Source organism: Carassius auratus, chromosome 32, assembly GCF_003368295.1.
Source record: "Carassius auratus strain Wakin chromosome 32, ASM336829v1, whole genome shotgun sequence".
NCBI lineage: Eukaryota > Metazoa > Chordata > Actinopteri > Cypriniformes > Cyprinidae > Carassius > Carassius auratus.
In genome coordinates this window covers 24679123-24703523 of record NC_039274.1, presented here as the reverse complement: position 1 = coordinate 24703523, position 24401 = coordinate 24679123, and the positions used below count along the sequence as shown (strand labels likewise).

At 37.6% G+C, this 24401-nt stretch overlaps 2 protein-coding genes across 2 annotated transcripts; one reads left to right on the top strand and one right to left on the bottom strand.

The window, feature by feature from the left end:
• Positions 1-3754: 3754 nt before the first annotated feature.
• Positions 3755-6025, top strand: LOC113051906 (G2/mitotic-specific cyclin-B2-like). The gene is made up of 8 exons (XM_026216076.1): positions 3755-4033; positions 4154-4270; positions 4352-4618; positions 4692-4850; positions 5019-5255; positions 5347-5487; positions 5581-5691; positions 5763-6025. The coding sequence occupies exons 1-8, from the start codon at positions 4016-4018 to the stop codon at positions 5871-5873; spliced, it is 1161 nt and encodes a 386-aa protein (XP_026071861.1). The 5' UTR covers positions 3755-4015; the 3' UTR covers positions 5874-6025.
• A 639-nt stretch (positions 6026-6664) lies between these two features.
• Positions 6665-24070, bottom strand: LOC113051904 (unconventional myosin-Ie-like). Its single transcript, XM_026216075.1, has 24 exons — positions 23960-24070; positions 23172-23303; positions 21768-21902; positions 21489-21621; positions 20100-20296; positions 19934-20014; positions 19387-19473; positions 19121-19207; positions 18117-18284; positions 17209-17294; positions 16096-16177; positions 15818-15924; positions 14702-14800; positions 13992-14136; positions 11579-11693; positions 10652-10821; positions 10384-10529; positions 9520-9666; positions 9100-9257; positions 8916-9005; positions 8607-8820; positions 8391-8420; positions 7180-7349; positions 6665-7083 (listed from the first exon to the last, which is right to left on the bottom strand). The coding sequence occupies exons 2-24, from the start codon at positions 23211-23213 to the stop codon at positions 7007-7009; spliced, it is 2766 nt and encodes a 921-aa protein (XP_026071860.1). The 5' UTR covers positions 23214-23303; positions 23960-24070; the 3' UTR covers positions 6665-7006.
• Positions 24071-24401: the final 331 nt, after the last annotated feature.

The window sequence follows — 24401 nt, the reverse complement described above, 5'->3', positions numbered from 1 at the left end:
AACCTATTGTTGTTCAGTTATTTATTATGGTATTATTCATATTATACATATAATTTTATGCTATTATAAATCTATTATATCACATACCGGTATGTTATTGTACCGTTGTACTCACTCTTCATATTATTCACTTTACTTCAAGTTGTACCACATATACTTTTTAATATAACTTATAACTTTTACTATATTTTTACTTTGCACTTTATCAGTGCATAATATTTTAATTTTCACTTGATCCATAGCCTCATCAGTTACATGTGTTATTATTTGTTGTGGAGTTTATCTGTAGACTATGGAGTGATATCAAATGAAAAGCAGACTACAAGTGTGACACTTTTTGATTTGTATTTACTTGTTTTATTCAATTTTCTCAGTAATAGCAAATTATTCGTGTTTAAAGATTTATTATTTCGATTTTTCCCCCCAGTATTTCAAAGGGAATGAGCTGTGTTTTGACCTGAGACACAAGAAAGAAAATGTTGGGATTGAACTCAGAGAAAACAATAAAACAACTACATTTAATTGAATGTACATTCAAATTACATTACATGCATATGTCAGTTATACTAAATTAACATTAGAATTGTAAATAGAAAATAATCAACGAAATCAACAAGTTAGACAAATGTGAGCTTTCACAATTCCTTACGAAAATTAATAATTTTCCAAACCTAACTAAATAACTGGAGGCAAAGTTTTTTTTTTAACTGCACGTAGATCACAAACCTGAAATCGGTTGATAAATGTGAACGTTATCGTGTTTTTATTCAGAAAAAACCGCAGCTCCCTGTTTACTTCCATGTATTTTAAGGCAGTCTTGCCCTCACTAACATGGCGGACGCGTTGACGTATCGCAGCAACGGCTCAGAGCGGCCAATGAGGCGTCTAGTTATTTATATGTCTATGATTATATATATATATATATATATATATATATATATATATATATATAGATCATCAGTGGGTAGCATCATGTACATATGTCTGCTTTTATGGGTTTGTCGTTATATTCTTGCAGGCAACACTTCACAGAGTTACTCTTTTTGCTAAAAGCAATGTTGGTTTGGTGCCGATTTGTATTTATTTTTAAACCCTGGGGATAATTTGTGTACGATTTTCTCAGTAATTTACTATTAGCTTCCCCAGTGTTTCCAATCTTTTGATCCGCTCAGGGGGCGTCAAGTGAATTATTATTATTAATTTATTTTTTTCAGTGTGCTCTGAACTGAGTCAACAATTTGGAACAGGTTGTGTAGATATCTATTAAAAATAGAAAGAAAACAAAAACGAATTTCAGAATGTATAACCATTTTTGATATCATCATCATCATGATTATTATTACAGATACAGTATATTGTCAATTTATTTATTTAAAATTTTCGGTCCATAAAGGCAAATTATGAAGTAAGACATTTTTACAGTTTTTTTTTTTTTTTTGTCTGATATACTTTAATTATGTAATGTTTATGATGGGCATTAAAAATACTCTCAATGTTTAACTCCATATAAATGTTTTTTTCTTATTATCTTATTACAATTTCAAATTTTCTGCATCTATCTGCAATAATCTACAGTATTCCAAAAATAATGGTAAAGCATCATATACATTTTCCTTCATGCTGCCAACCACTAAGCCTGACTTTTTAGGTTCAACCAATTATTTTAAAGGTCAGGACACACCAAGCCGACCTCAAAGAACTAGCAGCGAATAAATCCGGCAGCTTCTGGACCAAAAATCTGTGCCTGAACACACCGTTCAGACTACAGCCGACTGGGGAAAAAGGGGGCAGTCGTGTGAATGACCAATGCCCTCAATACCACGATGAGGCACCCAACCCCCAAAAGCTCCTCATGCACTGCAGCATTAGCTTCCCACTGCTCTGTGTGTGTGTGTGTTTTCACTTATCACTGCTGCGTGTGTGCACTTGGATGCAGATGCACCAATTCCAAGTATGGGTCAACTATACTTGGCCACACATCATGTTCTTTCCTTTCTTTCCTTTTTCACTACACCTATACTGCATGTGTTTGGATTGTTGGGGAAACCAGAGCACCCGGAGGAAACCCACGCACATGCACAAACATGCAAACTCCACACAGAAAGGTATCCTGGATCCGCTGAGACTCACACCAGGGACCTTCTTGCTGTGAGGCAACAGGCTTGCTAACCATTTTGAATATCAGTTATGTTGATAACTTTCTTAATTTTAAGCAGCTAATGTTGTTATGAAAATGAAGAGTTTGGTTCCAAAATGCTATACATCCATTTTGATTAATCTGAGTATGAATTTGTTTTCTTTACCAAGAAAGTGGCAAGATGAAAAACGTTATTTTCTGTTTCCAACTTTCTTTAGGTTATAATAACATTAAAGAATTTGTATCCAGAATTTGATTTTCAAAGGTTTATTATAAAAACTAGGAGTGTAACGGCTAATTCTCTGAACTACAGTGAGTCCTTTTACATTAATATACACTATAAAGTTACAGTTAACAACAGAACCCAAACTTAAGTTTAATTACTATTTATTTTTTTAAATATAACAAGCAACGTTCAATTTATAAAAATCTATGCAAACCTGTAAATTGCACATAATGCAGTTTTTAAATAAACAGAATATCCGCTGAGAGCAGGCAGCGTGTGCTTTTTTGTGAGAGTCGCACCACACGGATATGTTTTCTGTGAGTTTTTTACACTTTGATTTGAACAAAAAACAACGCATCCTTGTGGCGCAGCTGATAAAGAAGAGCATACACTGCCTGCGTTCAGCGGATATTCTTCAAAATGCCAATACAGTACAGTGACTCAGAGGAGACGAATTGTTGAATAAATTTGTTATTTTTGTTTTATTCATGTACTGTACAAAAAGTATTCTTGTTGCTTCATAACATTACAGTTGAACCACTGATGGCAGATTGACTGTTCTGTTGATGTCTTTCATATTTTTCATAATTTACTTGACAATCAGTGGGACAGTCACAAGCCTCCCGGTTTTCATCCAAAATATCTTGAATTGTGTTTCGAAGACGAACAAAGCTTTTACAGGTTTGGAACGATATGGGGGTAAGGGATTAATGACCAAATTTTTATTTTGGGGTGGAGTATCCCTTTAAGTGAACAAAACATAGAGTAAGGGCATGAAAAAATCTTTTTTTTTTTTAGCTTTTTATAGTTGAGCTTTCTCATTATATAAATGACACACATGGTTGCTTTTGCTTTTATTGTGTTTTATTCATAGAATGTATAAAAACAGGTTTTATAACATGAGGATCTAAACCTTTGGATTCCAGCACTATCAAAAGACTCCAAGTGATTTTCCAAGTGTTTGTGACTTACTGAATGAGGAGGATAAGGATAAAATAAATAAAAATTCACCAAATAAAATATTTTAGAGCTTGGCATAACTAGAAAACAATTTTTAATTAATTATAAAAATGTCATAATACATTACTTTTCTAGGTCGAGAATTAAAAAAAGAAAAAAAATAGAAATATGTAAGGTTTTAGTTTTCACTTATTTTAATGCCAGTTTTAAGTCATAAGAACAACTGTTTTATTAAATGCTTTATTCAGTAGCAAACAATTGTTTCATATTCAAATTGTTTAATTGTAAAAATGTGTTAATCCTATAAAAAGAAAAAGTCTTTGACCAGCAGAGCCTATTATAAACACAATATAACCTATGACTACTTAAAACTAAAACAACTAATGAAACAGTCAAACAACCTGTAAGTTCTTTGCCCTGTTTTACAGTGCCACCGTGAAACCGGATATGAAGAAAGACTGACAAGCGACCCTTTCGTTTTTAACCAATCGAAGTCGAGTATTCCCCGAGGCAGTGACCAATCAGAAAGAGCGGAGCGGTATTTGAATCCCCAGCAGGCCCTTTGTGTTGTGTACTGTACGGCTTGTTGTGAGTTGAGCTGGAAAAGGAATACTAAGCGAAGCTTAACGGTCCTTTTTTTAAAAAAAAACGTTTTTAAGTTTTATTTAAACAAGATCTCTCCCGTATTCGCCATGGAAATGAATGCTTTGGTGAGTATGTGATGCAGAAACATGTTTTTGATTTAGGTTTCGCTAGCTTAAATTGCTAATAGTGGTGATGAAATGGCGTTTAGGAAGATTCCTAATTTTAAACTGCCTTTTCTCATACAGCGCAATGCAAACAATCCTGTTTTTATCGGTGGCAAAGGCGGGCCTGTAAACGGCGCAGCGAGGAGGCCTGTGTTTGGCGAATTGTCAAACTTTACACACAAACCCGTTCAGACTAAGGTGCGTGTCTTTATTTGCCGCTATGCAACGTGCGCATTTGAACAGCATGTTACATATCGCTCTTTCCTCTCTGCTTTTCAGAATGTGAAACCCGTGCTGACTGTCAAACCAACTGCCCAGCCAGCTGTTGTTCAACCCAGACGTGCCCAGGTACAGCTCGAGATCCCCCAGGCTGTCCCAGCGCTGCCCCCTGCTCAAGCTGATGTGAGCCTGAAGGAAGAAGAACTGTGTCAAGCCTTTTCCAACACTCTCTTTCCAGTCGAAGACATCGATGAAGGGGACACTGACATGCCCCAGCTGTGTCCTGAATATGTGAAGGACATCTATGCGTATCTGCAAAGCCTTGAGGTACTGGCACATTATAATGTAACCTCTTCATTTGACCTTCATGCTTCCTACAGCTGCTGTCCTCTTATTCCAGAGTAAGCAGTCCGTTCGTCCTCGTTACATGCGAGGTTATGATATCAATGGACGGATGCGCGCTCTCCTGGTTGACTGGCTGATTCAGGTGCACTCGAGATTTCAGCTCCTGCAGGAAACCTTGTACATGACTGTAGCCATCCTTGATCGCTTTCTCCAGGTACAAGTTATTCCAAAAGGAGTTGCGCTTTACAAGTTTCCATTTGTTAGTATTAGCTAGCATGAACTAGCTAATACTAACAATATACCAGCATTTATTTGTCAACCCCATAGCATGCGTAGGTTTAATGTTTAAAGTTTTATTTTTTCTTTTTTTTTCTCCTTTCAGGTCCAGCCTGTGACCCGTAAGAAGCTTCAGCTAGTGGGTGTTACCGCAATGCTGATCGCTTGTAAATACGAGGAAATGTACGTGCCGATGGTTGGGGACTTTGCCTACATTGCAGATGGTGCCTTCACAAAAGCCCAGATCCGAGAGATGGAGATGCTGATTCTCAGTGAGCTGAACTTTGAGCTCGGACGTCCTCTGCCCCTGCACTTTCTGCGGAGGGCTTCAAAGGCTGGGAATGTAAGTTCAGGTGTTATGATCCCTGATTGGTTTGGATGATTTGTTGGGTTCAGATGTTTAGAGACCTCTTTGCCTTATGTTTACCTTTCAGGCGGATGCTGAGAAGCACACCCTGGCAAAATATTTCCTTGAACTGATGCTACTTGACTATGACATGGTCCACTTTAACCCTTCGGAGTCCGCAGCTGCTGCTCTGTGCCTCTCACAGCTTGTACTTGATGGACAAAAATGGGTAAGGTGGCGTTTAATTTTTTTTCTTTTTTCTTCCTGTATCTGCACCAATTCCTCAATTTCTAATTTTTTTTTTTTATTTTTTTATATAAAGTCACCAACCCAGCAACACTACTCTACATATGATGAGGCCCACCTGAAGCCTATCATGCAGCATATTGCCAAAAATGTGGTTATGGTCAATGAAGGGCTCTCAAAGCATGTGGTAAGCACTTTAATACTTGGGCATGGGGGTTTGGTTCTACTGAATGTTCTGATGTTGTCCGTCTTTTACAGACCGTGAGAAAGAAATACTCCAGCAGTAGACTCATGAAGATCAGCCTTCTTCCCCAGTTGAAGTCCTCTCTTGTGAAGGATCTGGCTGCTCCCCTGCTGTCCAGATCTTGAGAATTTCTATGTGGGAATGGACACTAAAACCTGCACTTTATTTTGTTTACGCCATATTGGGAGATGGACCGCTACTTTTTAAACTGATGTACATATTGGTTCATTTGTATAAATGTTTCTACTTTTTTATAAAGATTAAATTTTTAACCTGAGGGTTTAAATTGTTTTTTTTACTGTTATTAAAAGTCCTGGAGCTGTTTGTTGTACCTCGTAGTGGACACATTAAAGCTTAAATTCAATTAAAATCCAAAGATTTAATACAACTTTCTGGCTTGTGTTGATTCTAAGGACATGTCCACAAGTACATGGGTATTTTTATGTGGGGTTTTTATTTTTCTAGAAGTCTTCCACTAAAGCATGCCAACAAGTTGGTGACCTGTTCTCAACTGGAAAGCCACGTTGGCCAATCAGAAGCCTGATAAAGTTTCCAGTAGGTAGAGATCAGAGCCGTAGAGTAATAATGTGCTGATTCTGTCTTCTGATGCATTGAAATATCACTCCAGTTTAAATTTAGACCGTTTTAACTTTATCTTTTGCACAATGATACATTTCAGCATTATTCTGAGATCATGAACTTCAAAAGCATACAAAACATGGTTTTCAAGAGCCATCGTGCATTTTATACATTAGGGTTTCTCTAAACAAGAAATGCAATGACATGTAAAATGGTCCTTAGCAGCAAAACATTCCCCACTAAAACCATTGATCTGGACATGACTTGATGAAATTGAAAAAAAAAAAAAACTTAATTTACAACTAAAATCTATCCATTTCAAAAGCAAAATAAAAAAGCTTGTTCCCACATAAAATGGCTACGTCATCTCTTCAAGTGAATTAAGATCACCTTAAATATCAATGACAGACGAATAAACCACATCAGAAATAAACAGCAGAATGCTATAATATAAATACAATAAATAGTTTTGATCAGTGCCCTGGAGAAGTTTCGTGTCCCACCAGCATCTGCCCTCATGGCCCCAAGTGACACCAGAACACAGAGCTTATGAGGAGTTTGACCACAGCCATAGTACACCTCGCTATTTCCTTCTTTCTCCCTGCTTTTTTTTTGTCCATCTTCATCTAACAAGTCCGCAGAGGTTCAAGTCCGGTGCCCTCTTTAAAGGCAGAAGAGCTTAGATCCTAGTCACATAGTTGTTTGGGAAAAGGCCTTGTTTACCTCTCAGCCTCCCTGTCCACCATCCAGAGACATCTAGACAAACATTAATGGTCAGATATCATAATTACTATGTTCTGTCACAATGCAAACATTTATATTACGTAAAACAAGCATTTGGAACCCTCTAACCTTCTTTAACGATGTCAATGATGTCATCTGCGTTGAAACTGAGCTCGTCTGTGTCTTGGGCGTCGTAGGCATAAAGAGCTTTACACTGAGGTCCCTGGGGCTTCGGTTTGGGAGCTGGTTTGGGACGGCCACCTCCTGGAGCGGGCCTGTCTGTGGACTGTCTGTGGGCCCTTGGAGAAAAGCACAGAGGACATGAACTGATGGAGTTGCATGTGATGTTTCTAACACTGCAGTAACCACAGGGACATGCTTCTACGAGTGCAGGTAAGTATGAAGTCAACTAGGCTCTTAAAGCACCATATTAGCTGCTGTTATAGGGTTAGCTGTCTGATTCTGTGGTGTTAGTTCATGTGTTCCCCACTAGATGGCGACAGGTTCACATTCATCGTGTACAAATACACTTCTTCATTCAGTCGATCCTCCACCTTACTTTAAAGCCCAGATTTGTTTTTATTTTTATTTTTTCAGCTGTTGCGATGGAAGGTAATTTGTTAGCCCTTCAGTTTTCATGATGTTCGGCCCTCATCATGACTACAACAGGGAAAATGTTAGAAAATGCCCAACCCAAAGTCCCTAACCTTGGTGAAGTTCAAGGAAAAAACAGTCTCTCATATAATTAGATATTCACAATCTGAACTCTATTCAATAACATAAACTACCGTTCAAAAGTTCGAGGTCGAGTAAGGTTTATTTTATTTTATATTTCTGTTCAACAAGAACACATTGAATTGATCAAAAGAGACAGTAAACACTGCCCATGTTACAAAGAAATCCTAGTTTAATCAAATGCTGTTCTTTAATCACAGTTTTCACAAAAAATATTAAACATCAAAACTGTTTTCAACACTGAGAACAATAAACGCTTCTTGAATACCATATCAGCATATTAGAATGATTTCTTGAAGGATCACGTGACACTGAAGACTGGAGTAATGGCCATTAAATAAAATATCTACAAATAAAAAGAGTCTAAATGCAATTCTGCTGTTTTTATTTTAATTTTGATCAAATAAAGGCATACCGCTACACTTCTGAACAGTAGTGTAAAATGTATCAAATGTGATAAGGAAATGGAAATCCAAAATGAGAGCGAGAGGATACAATAGTTTATTTGAAGTTGGGCATCTCTGGTGTTGATCTATTGCTATTCCACAACCACTGAACCACAACCACTGCCACCTAACAGAAACTACACACATGCTCAGACTCACATTCCTCCATTGTCAGATGGTTGTTGATTTCTGCTACGGTAAAGAGATACATGCATGTTACATTCAAATGCAGTTCACTGTTTTGTTTGCATGGATAATGTCTGGGGATCAGTGCCAGCCATGCGTCTAGCAATTAGCTAAATGTTTATCTTCAATAAAACATGTGTTGTTAGCTATTTCATTTCAGTTGTGTGTGTGCATGCTGTGTGCTCTCACCCTGCGGCCCCTTGGTCTGGTACTTTGAGGAAATCCAGGTTGGTTTGCTGGGGTGCACGTCTGCTACCTCTGTCCTTGAGCTGACTGACATTAGTAGGCAGGAATGGACGGTCTGTGTTTCCAGATGTTGGCCTCGGATTGCTGTGATGTTGCGAATTTCTCTGATTGGCAGTGTGGTTTGCGTTCTTTAGCCCTCCATTCTGGTGAGCAACTGCTGGGAGACACACAAGCTTAAGAACTTTTCAACAAATGTGCATTGACTGAGGTCATGAGAAGATTAGGAAAGTCAATGTCAGAGGGTTTCTGTACCTGGCGGGCCGGGTGCGACTCGTGTTGGGGTGTGGTGGTGCGTCCTGGACATGCTGGGAAGGCTTGGAGTGATGTCCTTCTTAGTTGGTCCTGAACGATTGAATTTGGGTGCAGGAGATCTTGTATGAATAACAAATAACAATCATTTAAATGATATTAAATTAATTCTCGAGTCATCACTCACGTGAATTTTTGGGCAAACCCGGTCCGATGCTGACCTGCAGCATTTTGTTTGAGGGTCGCAGCACGGCTACATCCCCTTGACCTTGGTTGAACTGCACTTGTCTGGACCCTCCGGCGTTCCAGGGTCCCCATCCTTCCTTCTTCAGTTTCATTTCAAGCCTGCAAGTCCAATCACAGACATTCATCAGTGTACAGTGGCCCAAATAAGTATAATGTATAAGGTTGAATGTCACTGCATTAAATATTAAAACAAATGTTGTTTATTAAAACAAAAGAAAAGAAGAATGATGAAAACTAAACGAAATGGAAAACAATTATTTCAAATCTAAAGATAATGTCTTCATCTTTTCCCTTCTTAATTAATTATAAAGTCATGGCTTTGCTGTAACTGTAGCTGCATGTGAAATATATTTCAGCCTACGTGGTGCTAAATTTGAGAGGTAGTTTCTTCTGTGTTCTCTCTTCATATCGTTGTGCCAGTAAACTGATGAACTCCGTCTTGAAAACACACTCCAGCAGGCTGTCATACTCCTCCTCGTGCAGGATCATGAAGTCATCCTGCATTGTGCTGGAGGGGAGATACATGTCTGTTAAAGACCTGCAATAGCCACATTTGTTTGATCATTCAACATGAGAACAGTCTTTTATTTCAGATTGCACGCGTTGAGGCACTTTTGGGGGCTTCCATAGACACACGTTGTCGGGTCACAAAAATAGTGACTGTTGAAGTTTGCACTGTATCTGGGACCCATACAGAGATGCCCTGCGTCACCTAATAAACTTAAGTCCATTCTAATGAGTTTTTTTTACAAGGTGTACTTTCCTTTTCTAACAACACCTGGTTCACATTATTGACAACCCCCAACTCCAAAACCAAAATATGCAAGGTTGTCGGGGGCTGGTACCTCATCCTGGGTCCTTAATTTGTTAGGTCAGTAATCTAGGCTCCTTTGAGTTCTTTTGAGTTTTGTATATAACAGATTTCGATTCAACAGATTCAACATGTGTTAAGTAACACAGCGCAGACGATGGCTCTGACAACCAGACTGGGCCTTTGATGTCTGGACAGATGCAGGTGGTTATGCAAGGCATTTTCAGGACTGCATATTGTGAACTTTTTTACAAATGGAAGGGAAGTTGCAGCCATTTGGCTCCTTGTGGCCTAATATACAGGTTTTTACAGTTCCTATTCAAATGACTGAAAAAGTGTGCCGTTTCACCTCAAGTTTTGTTGTAACTTGCCATTACCTTTAGATGAACTGACCGAGCTTGTACACTGACCTACCTTAAAGAAACAGCCATTATCTTCTCTACGTCAATTCTGCGCTTCAGGACCTCTTTCACCGTCCCTTTCTCTGGCCCCTGCTTCACTTTTTCTCTTCCAATCAGGTAGACGGATTTAGGGGTGAGGATCAGGTCTCTCTTGATGCTCTGAACACAAAAATACACTTTAAGTCACCTTTACAGGCTTACATTATAAATGTTGCATGTCAGCTTGGCAAAATTTGACAACTTTTTCAAAAGAATCTGTGTGCTAATTTTGATAACCTCACCTTAAACCGTCTGTCGAATTTATTGACTTTGTCTGCAAAATCGATCTTCTCCCTCTTGCCCACAAACTGCCTGAGCTCAGGCCGGTCATCCATACCTAGGTAATCACCCACAAAGTTCCTGTTCAAGCTGTGCCTTCTTCTCTCCTTCCTGTTCAGCAGCAGATCAGAGGCTGGATGTGGATAGAATCAATGTGCAGTGTTATTTTCAAAAAGCTTTAGTTCTTATGCCATGTCCTGCCATTTACCAAAAAAATAAATAAATAAATAAATAAATAAATAAATGCTTGAAAATAAATATGAGATGTGATTTGTGAAGAAAACAATGAGAATTGATACAAAAAAAACCTGAAAATAATTTAATGTATGTGATATAAAATGTTTTGCATTTTCATCAAATTTCCAATTTGAGGTTAATCTTTTGAGATTTGGTTGACATTACATTTATTTGATCAAAAATACAGTAAAAAACTAATATTTTGAAATATTATTACAATGTAAAATAAATATTTTCTATTTTTTTAATTTTCAGCAGCCATTATTCTAGTCTTCAATGTCACAATCCTACACTTTTTTATTTATTTATTCCTTTTTAACAAAGGTTTAATCATTTTAATAATAATACTTTTGAATGAACCCAAACTTTTGCATGATGTTTATGTCGACATTTAGACATTGTTATTAGCTATTAAATACTTGTGGTAGTGTGAAAAGTGTTTTAATAAATTTTTTTTTTTTTGTCTTTGTGTGTCTATTATTACTTTTAAATATAATGACAATAATTCCGCTGAAAGCAGCAGTTGAGGTCAGACTCCAAAGAAATACAGGGGAAAACCACTGAATTCCTCTTTTAACTGTGACGCATTCCACCATCTTTTAATGTTTTGTCTTTGTATGTCAAATTTGAAATCATCTGAGGGTTGAACTCACCCTCCTCTCTCATTTGAACATATTTCTTGCGTGCGCAATATTTCCTCCAGGCTGTCTGAATGGCTCGGGCATAACCATCAAATTTGCGCTCTCTGGTCTCCTCCAGCAGGAAGAGCTGTGAACAGAATATAAGGCAGGTTGTGTAAATGAATCAATAAAAGGGGCTCATAAATTCACAGTAGACTAAACATCAGATCCTGTTTTGTTCAAATAAATGAAAAAAGAAACTCTGTTCATCAAAGAATCTTAGAAAAAAGTATCTTGGTTTACCCCCCCCCCCCCACCCCCAAAATAAATAAATAAAAATACAACATTAAGCAGCCCAACTGTGGAAAAAGCAGAAAAATCTGCTTTGCCATAATATGAATAAATATATTATAAAATAGAAAATAGCTATGTTAAATAATGATATAATGTAATACTGCATCTAAATCAAATAGAACCTGGGTGAGGATAAGAAACCTTGTTCAAAAGCACTAAGAACATCTTTCCGCTCCAAAATTTGAATGGTAGTGTATGGAGGGTTTAAATAGCTTAAAATAATGTATATTGAATTATTGATATAATATCACAATATCAAAATAGCAACCACATTAAAAATAATTTGCTTTCCTCCCCTTGTCTTTTTAAGGTTAAATGTGGCCTAGACATTGTTTCTTGACCTGGCTGGTGAGATTCATCCCATCATGTCTCACACAAACACTGTCAGTCTCACCTTCATCAGCTCTAACAGGGTTTAAAGAGTTCATTCTGGCAGAGCGACTACTGCACGCACACTCTCTCTCAGTAAAGAAATTCCTGTAGTCATGAACTAATTACTCCATGTCAGCACCTTATCAAGCAGGAGTTTTGTTATTAGAGGCAGGCCAGTTCAAATCAGGGCTCTCCCATATTTAATATTACACACGCACACATAGAAAAGGCCACGTTTTAACACCTATATGCCAAAGTCACGCATCTCTGGATAATCTGGTGCATTCATGCTGAGCCACAGAGCCGCTTTCTGTGAGTCTATGTATACGTGTGTACATCTAAATGTCAACAGTGAGATCACAGCACATCCACAAGCAGTGCTTTCATAAGAAATCCCCCCAAAAAAAGCGCTGTGGAAAAAGCAAAGCTGTCTTGGACACAACAGAAGCAGCTTTGCCACAGCACTGCAGTTGTGTATCAGATCCAGAGTAATGTTGACCTAACAGTGCTGACGTGGGACCGGCCCAGTGTCCCTCCTCCTTCCCTGCTGACTGCCCACTATTCATCAGCACTCTGAGCTGAGCTGATGTCTGCGAGACAAAGGCAGACTTTTACACTTCACCTCTCTCCTGCCTTTACAGCACAACTCAAATGTTAAATCTAGACCAAAGCAAGAAACAGTGTTCTACGTGCTGCTAAAAGGGAAGCTTGTGTCAGCTGCTGCTGGTGCATATTGTCACTTATATTATGTTTCCTCTTTAAACATTTCAAAATTGACTTGAGAAGTGAAACTATGTACTAGGCACTGATTTTTCTTTCTCCATTCTGTCACCACTGGAGTTTGGGTTCCTCACATCAGTCAGCTTTAGGTTGCTTAGTTGGGGACACAATTTCTGGCAATATTGTTGACTTGATTCCACAGACACTATTGGAAGAGAACTGAACTGAGCTGGATGAGGACATCACTGAATCAATTATGACCTGACGTTAACTGAAAAACTGAATATAAATAAAGGTGACTTGAGTTGACTGATATATTTAAACAGTATACGCATCATTACATTATAACAAAAAAAAAAAAATTCAAAAGTGCCATTTGCACAACTGTTTTTATTTTTTATTTTTAAAGAAAGTATTATTAAACTGATAACAAGTGACAGTAAAGGCATTTATAATATGAAAAAATATTTTTAAATAAATGCTGTTCTTTTGAATGTTCTATGCATGAAATCACAAGTTTCCACAAAAAAATAAAGTAGCACAATTTTCAACTTTTATAATAATATAATTCTATTAAAAAACCCAGGATATTAGAATGATTAATGAAAGCAAGAGTAAAACATCCAGCATAAAAGAGGTTTGGTTTTAAATGATAAAACTTCAGTCGAACTGTTCAATATTAGGACACTTTCTGGCTGTCAAACATATGGTCACATTAGACTGTGTTCGATTCACTTTCATTCAGATGCATACGTGAATGTAGGAGAGTTGGAGAATTTGGTGAATTCTGTCATGTGAAGTCTTGTAGTGAGAAGATGTTTGACTAACAGAGGATACTGACTCTACTGCAATACTGACTCTTCAAAGAGGAGCAGACATTGTATTTGAAATGTACTACTACTTGTTAAGATAACTTTATATTTATTAAAACAGACTTGATATCATATTCTGTTGGTGAAAAATATTTTCAATGAACTTGTCCAAACTTGTCCCATCTTACCGATTCAGGGGCTTTGATGAAGATTTTGGTATGTCCGAGCTGATACTGGTCTTGGTCCATGTTTACAGAGCGCAGGAGATGCATCACGCCCTGCCTCTCATCCCCGCGCCACGTCGGCCACGACTCCCTTGTCAAAATGGCATACCTGAAACAGAGAGAACACAAGGAAGTTTTTACCATCTGGAGAATGAACTCATATATTTGAGTAAAGTATGCATTTTTCATTCATGCAAGAGTATAAAATGCTCAGCTGAAAGTGGAGCCTTGTGTAAATAAACTCTATGAAGTGTGTGTGTGTGTGTGTGTGTGTGTGTGTAAGATAAACACTGGCAGGGTAGAGTAAAAAATAACTCTAAAACAAACAAGACGTTTAATATTAACACACCGAGGGATGATTCAGGTTTTTACTTTTATGTGAAAAGTTAACAACCCAATGAAGCATGTGAAGTAATTGGTGTCATCATGGAAAAAATGAGACCCTTAAACCAACACAATGTCAGGGAAGAACGCACAGAAGAAACTGCCTAACTATTGGCCCAAAACTAAAGATGAACCAAAATCTATCAACATATCGTTTCTTGTGAAAATGTGGTGTCTTCTCACTGGATGACAAAACTGTAGCAGCAGATGTGACCATATGCTCTCATTTCATGATGTTGTATGAAGAGCTCACTGTCAGGCCGTGAGGATGAATTTTAAACGGTCTGTACCTGTTCAAAAACTTGCGGAAGAATCTTCTGTAAGCATAGCCGGCACGTCTAACTCTGATATTCTCCTTCAGACCCAGATACTCCACCTGGTGCTTCACTCTAGAGAGAGAGGAAGCAAGCAAGGAAGGAAGGTTAATATTTACAGCATTTCTGGTGGTTTCCCCTTCAGCCTTACCAAAATAAATGACCCAATACAAGCAAATCCAATGGTGACAAATTCTGAGAATGAGCTGAGGGCTAATTATACTGGCTAACAAGAACAATCCTCACAAACCCTCATAACAGGAAGACCATTAGAGTCTGAACAATACCATGCACAGGATCAGAACATTTCATTCCACGTTTCGTTCCAAAAACACTGTGGCGGAAGAGGAAAAAGGCAGGAAAAGTAAACAATCAAAAAAAAGGGTGAAAGAACTGCAGAGACAAAGGACAACCATGGTGGGAAATATAATCAGAATCCTTTTGTTGCTACTTTCCATTTCAGTTTTCCATTTTGAGTTACAATACCCTTCAAAAATGCAGTATTTCAGTTTTTTTTTTCAACAAGGATACAATAAATTTAAATCAAAAGCAACAGTGAATACATTTACAATGTTGCACAAGATTTCTATTTCAAATAAATGCTGTTCTTCTGAAATTTGTGTTATTAAAAAAAAGTTTTCACAAAAATGTTAGGCAGCACAACTGTTTTGATAATAATAATAAATGATTCTTGAGCACCACTTCAGCATATTAGTCATGTGACACTGGAGACTTGAGTAATGGCTTAGATTTTTCTAATAGAATACTTCTATGATTTACATAAAACATGAAAAACAAGCTCAGATGTCTCATTAAAGGCAAAAGCTAATAAGTGAGTTAGTTTTGCTCACATAGCATTGTTTTTGTTATATATATATATATATATATATATATATATATATATATATATATATATATATATATACACATATTTTTTTTTTTTTTTACTTTAACATCAATAAATGTCAATTTTTTTTTTTTACTTTAACATCAATAAATGTCCACTTTCACAAAATGTAATACTCTAAGAATAATGCTAATCAATAGCCCCTTTAATGATGCTCAGGAAGTGCCATGACCGTAGACACTCACCGGCTCTCCTCCCAGTCTCTGGGTTTCTTGGTCTCATTGGGTTTGATACAGCGGATGTAGTGAGGTGTACACTTCATCAGGGTGCTCACCAGATCATTGGCTTGTTTCTGTCATCAGAAAAAGAGGATGTGGAAGAGTGAAAACAATTCAAACTGAAAACCACTTCATCTACACAGACAGCCAGGCAGCGTAGTATATGAGTAGAAACACAGAGAACCTACAGAGGTTCAGAGAACTGCAAAGAACCTCAACTCAGAAATGAGACTCATCAGTCTCACCTTGATTTTACTCCCTGCTGTAGTGGGTCTGCCTTTTTTCTCAGCATTAAGGTTTTCTGGGAACAGGGCACGGATGAAAGGTCTAAAAAGGAAATCAAAACAGACAGGAATGATTTGGGGATGGTAAAAAAAAGAGAAGAACACAGTAGGAGAAATACAGACAGGAATGTTTTGAAACCAGGGTCACTTGAGTTCCCCTGAGGCACAGTGCACATTATTTTGGAGCTCAACATCACAGGGACGGTCTGAATACCTGTGAATTTTAATCTCTGGTGCTCACTGTCCATTTGTCTCACTAGATTTTACCGAGATTCAACATACTGCAGTAAAATGTATTGTTATTGGTTTCCTTGTAGTATCTGTATATGTGGACCTTGTTTAGCTCAAGTGTGCTCTTTGAGCATATTCTGTACCCAATGCCAGTTGATTATATAACAAACAAAAAAAACATAGGTGTCTACTCTTAAGGTGGTTGGGACATTAAAGGAATGTTCTGGGCTCAAATAATAAGTTAAGTCCTCTTTGCAGTATCTGTAACACATTGCAGGTTCACATGCAGAAAGCAAGCTTATATTTTATGTTTTAGATTTCATTTCTCAAACAGAAAGCTTTCACGTGAGCCTGCTTTGTTTTTAAACCTCTTTATAGGGTTTAAGGTGGGAGTGGATCTTCAGGGCTACATCGGAGCAGATAAACAGGAAGTCTTGCTTTGTCACTCAATTAACAACTAAGATTTCTTTTTCTTCTGTTCTGTGCTTAGGACCTGCTGGCCGGTGCAAAGGAAGTTCCCCTGTGAACTCTCTCTGTGTGTGTGTGGTGCATATATAAGCATGCACGTGTCTAAATGCAGTCTGACAGCAGACCCCCAGAAGGCTTCTCAAAGGGCTGCAGGAGGAGTCGGTTGCACAGACGGCTTCTGAGGCCCAAAAGAGACCCAGGAGCACATAAGGGTGACGGGCACGCTCTACAAGTCCTACTCCCTTGAGAGACTGAGAGGCCTTTTGGACTAGAAACAATGATAATCTCCTGCACACTTCTATCCAAGATTTACATATATTAAGATCTTCAAGTGCTCTGAGAGTCATTTCATTATGTAAGAAGAGTGGCACTTACATTTCACTGCTCTGCATCAGCTCGATCAGGTCAGTGAACAGCACGTCCCTGTTCCTCTCACAGAAACCCTCTGCATCATAAGACACCTGGACACACATAAGAGGTCATTTAAAAAGCTGTGTGTGCTGGACTGAGTTAGAAACTCAAGTCATTGTTTTTTTGCCAACAGATGCTCAGATCAATGTCAGTTCAACCAACCAATCACTTACACGTAACTTACAATCTGTGTCTATACATCTGGGTTAGTAATGAAACCTCAGAAAATGACAATTCATAAATAAATAAATAAATGTTTCATTCCGATCTGGACCTTGCTTTTATATTTATTATAATCATTTATACTGTACACTTGTATTATTTCAAAATATGTATCTGACAAATCAACGCATGATGTTATTATTATTTTTTTGTTTACAAATAATTTTGAGACTTAATATTCTCCATCGTAATTTTACTGAATAATAATAACAATAAAAATAATCATTATTTCCTTTTTATTTTCTCTTTTATTTTTCGGTTAAGGTTTTATTTAGGCTCTTGTTGCTTGTTAGTGTTTTTACCCGTTTTATTTATTTATGTGTTATGTATTTATATGCAGTCAATGCTAGAAGATGTCATTTACTTTTTTTAATCGTGGGTTTTCTTTGTCTGTAGAACATGCTTATTATAAATCTAATGGTGCAGAAAGAGGACGGGCTCCTCCGGCCTCCTCTCAGAGCACGCCTCATTGAACATGGGGTATGTGGATGGTACCACACATACTGAACTAACTCAAGTCATCAAAGAGTAAATGAGAGGCCCAGAGAGAATCAGAAAGAAAAAACTGTGAGAGAAATGGAAAATGAGAATAACAGGCAAAAATAAAAATGGGTAAGAAAATTATTTAATGCAGGGAGGAGGATAAATACCTTGCCAGCATAATGGTGAATGATGAAGCCCTGGTTCCAGCTGTTAAAGTGCTCGTGATTGTTGATCTGCATGCGGAGCTTCTGCAGCATCGTCTGATCTGCACCTTCACTCTTCGCGTGCATAGTAGCACACACATCGTCCAGTATACTCATGATGCCTGGAGGATTCTGAGGAAGGACACAAAATGATAGTGAGATATTGTAGAATGCATTCATAGCATTAACATTCATTAAGCTGCTTAAAAACTGTATTGAATTATTATTTTTCAACCATCTTATTCATTTATTTATTCACTTTCATTCTTTAAAAAAAATATTCTAACCAGTGAAGCATCTTGATCTGTATTTTAAGTATGAAAGGTGGCATACGAACAAAATATTTCATTAGTAATAGTAATATATATAGACTTGTGTAGTAGTAGTATAGTTTTAGATGAGGGATAGCAGGCTGCATTGCAGGATATCAACTTTAACGAATTTTACCCACATGTTATACAATATTAAACATTTACAAATATGTGTCTGAAACCATTTTATATCACATTCACAGTCTTCCATCCACACACCTGGATGAAAACAATCTGACACACACCGTGTCTGAACACACAGCTGTCTGTACTGTCAGAGAATTCAGACGTCTCTCTCTCAATCCAATGAAAGGAAACAGCTCGTAAATTTCTCACAGACAAGCATTAGCTTTTAGCAGCGACACAGAAAACCACTTTCACACATACTGTCACACTGACATGCATGGTAAAGGTTTTCCCTTGTGAAATCCGTGGCTTTGTGTGTCTTAGTTTCTCTGTTAGTGAAGCCAATTGAATTTGGATGAATATCAAGCATTTTGAGGCCACAAGACAGACAGTTATTGGAAGAGAAAGGAGGCTTATGTGGATATTGATCTGAGCTAATGTTGGTTTTATTGATTTACCCACACTAGACAATGACAGACCATATCCCAATTTTGAAATGTATGTTTGATTTGCACAGCTAGTAAAACTTACTAATTTACTCTCAATGAGGTCACAGACAATCTTATTGTTGAAGTACTCTATGGGAGTCCACCGGATTCCTTCCTGTACATACTCATCCTGAAAAGAGGAAAATAACAAATTATGAAAATGATCTTTTACCAGGGTGGAGCAGAAGAATATAGTCTCTCCTGTACCGCTAGAACAAAGTTAAGGGAAAGGTGGGACTTTTACTGATTCAAGACAAAAATTCTCTGTCAAAGCAAGAACAAAAGCACAGGGGGAAAATGAAATGGTACCTGCTCAGCTTTCAGGGTCAGCTCAATGAAAATCTGCTGCAGTTTTTCATTCACAAAGTTGATACAGAACTGTTCAAATCCATTTTTCTAAAAAGCAATTGAAAACAGAAAAGAGCTACTGTCACTATGAACCAAAAATAACACAGTAGTGTTGACACTAAGAAACAAATAAGTTGCAAATAAGCTTTGGTGAGAATGTAACCATCACGAACAATGATTCAATTGTTATTCTTTTCAATAGCATTCAATAGCCACAGATGTTGCTCAAGAATTCAACATTTCAAGCTGAACGATTTGTTTTTTAGAGCTTTATCCAGCTTTATTCTTCTTATGAAGACAACACAGGCAGTTATCTTGCAGGTCTCAACACCAGATGCTAAACCAAGAGATTATCAGATTAGTCAAGCTCATTAATTTGTTAGCTGTTTACAAAAGCAGAGAGGAAACAATCCAGGCAATTAAAAATCATCTTTTCTCATTAGGTAGACTGGATCTTGTTAAATGCTGTGAAAGGAATCACTCCATGACGAGTAAATAAAACACTCACCTGAAAAATCTCAAAGCCATAAATATCCAACACTCCAGTGTTCAGCTCCTGAAGATCCTTAACCATGGCTTTATTGATTGACTGAAGAAAAACAGGGACCCATTCAGTGCTTATTTATTCTCAAACATCTGTTTTTACGAGGGATGTAGGTGTATATGGATTGTACCTCCACCAGGTAGTCAAAAACACGAGAGTGCAGGGCTTTGGAGAGAGCGTCACGTGTGAAACACGCCTGTTCCACATTCAGAGTCACGTCTATAGACTCGGACTTGCCACCCCACTTGCCGTCCATCTTACGGCTGGTGAGTTTTTCTTTAAGCCGATGCTGATCGATGCCCAACAGGAAGGCAGGAAATGCCAGAACTATGAGAAGGAGAGAGAACGGTTTGGTAGAGTCAGAATGATAATTGGACACAACGGTGTACACAAGTCTTCCTAAATATGTAATATACAGTAGCTATTCAAATGTTTGGGTCAGTAAGATTTTTATTTTATGCTTTTGAATGTTCTTATGAAATATTATTACAATTTATAAAAACTGAATTGTGAGCAGTCATTACTCCACACTTCAGTGTCACACGATCCTTCAGAAATCATTTTAATATGCTGATTTGATGCTCGAGAAACATTTCTTATTATTTTTAAAGTTGAAATCTGCTTGAAACTACTTAGATTTTTTGATTGAAAAGTAAAAAAAAAAAGCATTTATGAAATGTAAAATCTAAAAACAGTATATTGTATAACATGATAAAATAAAATATAATATTTTAGATTATAATATAACTTTATTAAAACTTTTTGTGACGAGCGGGGCGGGGCCGAGAGACGTGGTAACGAGGAGTGAGGCCAGGTGTAGTGATTGGAGATGAGCTACACCTGCGCCCCACCGCCAGTCTTGAGTCCCACGTAGGAGATGGAAGGATATAAAACTGGAGCGACGACCGTGAAGGACGAGAGAGGACCAGGCCTTATTTTATGTTTTGGTTTTTATTTGAGCGCACCAGTCGTCCGTGAGGGGCCGGTGCACTGTTTTGTGTTTATTTTGAATTATTAAAATGTTATTTGATTGTCCGTCGGTTCCCGCCTCCTTCTTCCCGATGATTATGGAGTAATATTATTACACTTTTCTTTTCCAATACATCTGACTCATGTGCATTTGTTTCACTGTAGTCACAGGAGAGGCACGGGTGAGACACGAGTCATTCATTTCTGATGAACCCCGCCTCGTCAATGACTCACCTTCTGATTCAGTCCTGATAGTGATGCACTCTGTCATGCTGCTTAAGTAAGGCTCATTATTCAGTTGATTGGGTGTGGCAGAATACCTATAGATGTTATCTTTAGAATTTATTTCCCAGGATGCATGAGCTCTTGCACACGATTTGGTCATAAGCTGGCAGATGAGCATTTGCGCTGCGTATGGTTTTTACATTAGCCAGCCAACACTAAGTGTATGAGAGCCACTGGCGGCAGACAGGAAGAGGGCAATGCAATAAAATAATCTACAGCACATAGTTCAAACGAGGAGTGTGCAAAACTTAGTCTATGTACATACACTCATCATTTTCTACAGCAGCATAATTTCCTGCTTCCTTGAAGCCGATGTTCCCAAGGTGAAGAATTCCGGCCACAATCTGCAGGACCATGCTGCGGTCCATCCCGGAGATACCAATCACCTCCATGGCATGCTGGGTGGGGTCAGACAGAGAGAGGAGAGGAAAGTTACAACAACAGTGTCTGCAAATATGGAAAATACTTGTCATATTTGAACAAGGAAATTCTTCACAGCTTCATAAGACTACTAGGACAGCAGAGCTGCCTAAAACATACGTACCAAGGTTTCCTGGAAGTCGTGCTTGTCGTTAATATCATCCACCTTGTAGGAACCTGACTGATTGAGGTAAGAGTAGTAATCCAGTTTGGTGATACCCAGACTACTTTTCTGGTCTCCACTGGCTCCCTCAATTAGCTGTGAAAAATTTAATATTTTCTTCAAGTTCAGCACTTTTATGTCCCAAGGGTAGATTTTTAATAAAACCAATAAAAGTATTTGAATTTTTGGTCACTTTACTAACTCAATAAACTCCTAAATTTCTGTCTTAAGTGTCAATTTTTCAAAATTGGGATTTACACAACACATGAAAGCTGAATAAATAAGCTTGCTATTGATGTATGGATTATTAGGATATTTGGCCAAGATACAACTATTAAAAAAACTGGAATCTGAGGGTGCAAAAAAATCTAAATACAGATAAAAATCACCTTTAAAGTTGTCCAAATGAATTCTTAGTAAAAAATTAAGTTTGATATATTTACAGTAGGAAATTTACAAAATATCTTCATGGAACATGATCTTTACTTAATATCCTAATGATTTTTGGCATAAAATAAAAATTGATAATTTTGATCCATACAATGTTTTTTTAATTGTCACTAATTGCTAAAAATAAAACCCCAGTGACTGGTTTTGTGGTCCAGGAGTTGTGATCACGTTATCGGCTTAATTTCCAATCAAGTTTCAACTCATATACACTACCATTCAAAAGTTTGGTGACAGGATTTTTATTTATTTTAGTTTTTTTTTAAATGGATGCATTATTCAGAAAGAATCAATCAAAAAGCAAGATTTTCATCTAAATTTTCATCAATTTTCTACATATCAAAGAATCCAGAAAATAAATATTATGGTTTCCACAAAGATATTAAGCAGCACAATCATTTTCCACACTGATAAAGGTAAGAAATGCTACTTGTGCAGCAAATCAGCATCTTTTTTTTTCTAAAAAATAAAAATTGCTGCCTTGTTGAGCAAGAGACCTTTCAAAAACATTAAAATAAATCTTACCAACCCTTAACGTCTGAACAGTAGTCTTCCAATATTACTTAATGGTGTGTATTTCTATTTACATGAAATTAAAGTTCTGAAATTAACTCCTGGACAATGTTACCAGACAAACGAAACAAACTAGTGAGAGTGTGAAAAGTGTTTTAGGAGTGTTTATTTTCTAAAAGCCTGCAAGGCTAAAAGTGTCCACAGTTGAAAAAGCACCAAAAAACAAAAAGTTTCCATACGAAAACTCTCCCTCTTCCAAAACACCTGAGTGGTAAACTCAGAACAACGTGACCTGCTTTTCAGAGCCAAATGGCTCTGATTTTACTGTGGTTATTCATTCGATTTTTCCCTCATAACGTGGTGTGTCACAGTGACATCTTCTGAGTGAAGTGTCCTCATTCTCACCTGGTAGAAGATGTGGAAGCTCCTCTCTCCAGGATTGCGCATCACCACACGTGATTTTTCCAGAAGGAAGTTGGAGATTTTCCCACCATCTGGCTCGCCACCAGAACTGAACTGAATCTCAAAGTATTTCCCCTGTCAGGGAAGATGGATGTTAAAAAGTCACAGATGTGATATACTGCAGGTGCTTTAAAAATAGGTGCTTTGACACACACAGACACCCTTCACTATCATTTATGTGTCTCTCTCTGATCGTTTATGTGTGCTGCAGCTGTCTACACTTCCCAGTCATGTGCAGACAAATCTGTAACGACATTACCAGCCCCTGTAGGACCCCTGAATTCATCTAGATGCTTTTTCATTCACAAAACTCTCCTATCCACGACTACACAATCCATTCGTACCACTGCTTATCCATTCTTTTTACAACAAAACTACACCAGTCCCAAGAGAACAAAAACAAGACTGAACTGTCTGCGCATAATGAAGCAGAACTGCAAGTAAATGTGGCATTCAACATATTTTGTAATGACCGTTTTGGTCTGTAAGTATTTTTAAGCACAGTACTTGCCAAGTTTAGGTCAAAGCCTCACGATAACATCATGTTCTTATTGCAGTGGCAAAACATTGTTCTTTATGTATTTAACTGGATGATTGCCCTTATTTTTTTGGTTCTAGTGCAAATGTGTTCCTCTTAAATATATCCTGAGGAAAAGCTGCAGCCCAACACAAACATATGCTATCTGTTTTCTTCGATAAAATAAATCTATGGGAGGAAGATCGGAGCTTACAAATCGACTGGAGTTGTTGTTCCTCACTGTCTTAGCATTCCCGAAGGCCTCTAAAAGAGGATTGGACTGTAGAATGATGTCTTTGACATGCTGTGTGGATATAAACAGGAAAAAGAGAGAGATTGAGAGTAATGTTGAAGTTTGGGAGAATTAGAAGTACAGAACTTGTGCTGAACTGGAACTGTTGAAATGAGATCAGTAGGTAATACCCATTTTATAGAGTGAGTTCAGGTCAAATTGGTTATCTCAATGTCAAAAAGTGACCTAAATTACCTGAATTCACCCCTCACATACATATCAACGTCGGCATGCATGCACATTTCACACAGAATTTGCACAGCGTCGTCTACATTGAGCAGCCAAGAGACAGACACACAGATGCAGAAGTTATGGGATATGCAATATCATCGATGTTTATGACATTACACGTTCGGTGAATAAA

Coding starts and splice junctions, on each gene's coding strand:
- LOC113051904 (XM_026216075.1), bottom strand. CDS start 23,213: ATGCGCAATCCTGGAGAGAGGAGCTTCCACATCTTCTACCAG. Junction 21,622..21,767: donor ACGACTTCCAGGAAACCTTG/GTACGTATGTTT, acceptor GACCCCACCCAG/CATGCCATGGAGGTGATTGG. Junction 11,694..13,991: donor TCATCAAAGCCCCTGAATCG/GTAAGATGGGAC, acceptor TTCTGTTCACAG/CTCTTCCTGCTGGAGGAGAC.
- LOC113051906 (XM_026216076.1), top strand. Junction 4,851..5,018: donor TCCTTGATCGCTTTCTCCAG/GTACAAGTTATT, acceptor TTCTCCTTTCAG/GTCCAGCCTGTGACCCGTAA. Junction 5,256..5,346: donor GGGCTTCAAAGGCTGGGAAT/GTAAGTTCAGGT, acceptor TTTACCTTTCAG/GCGGATGCTGAGAAGCACAC.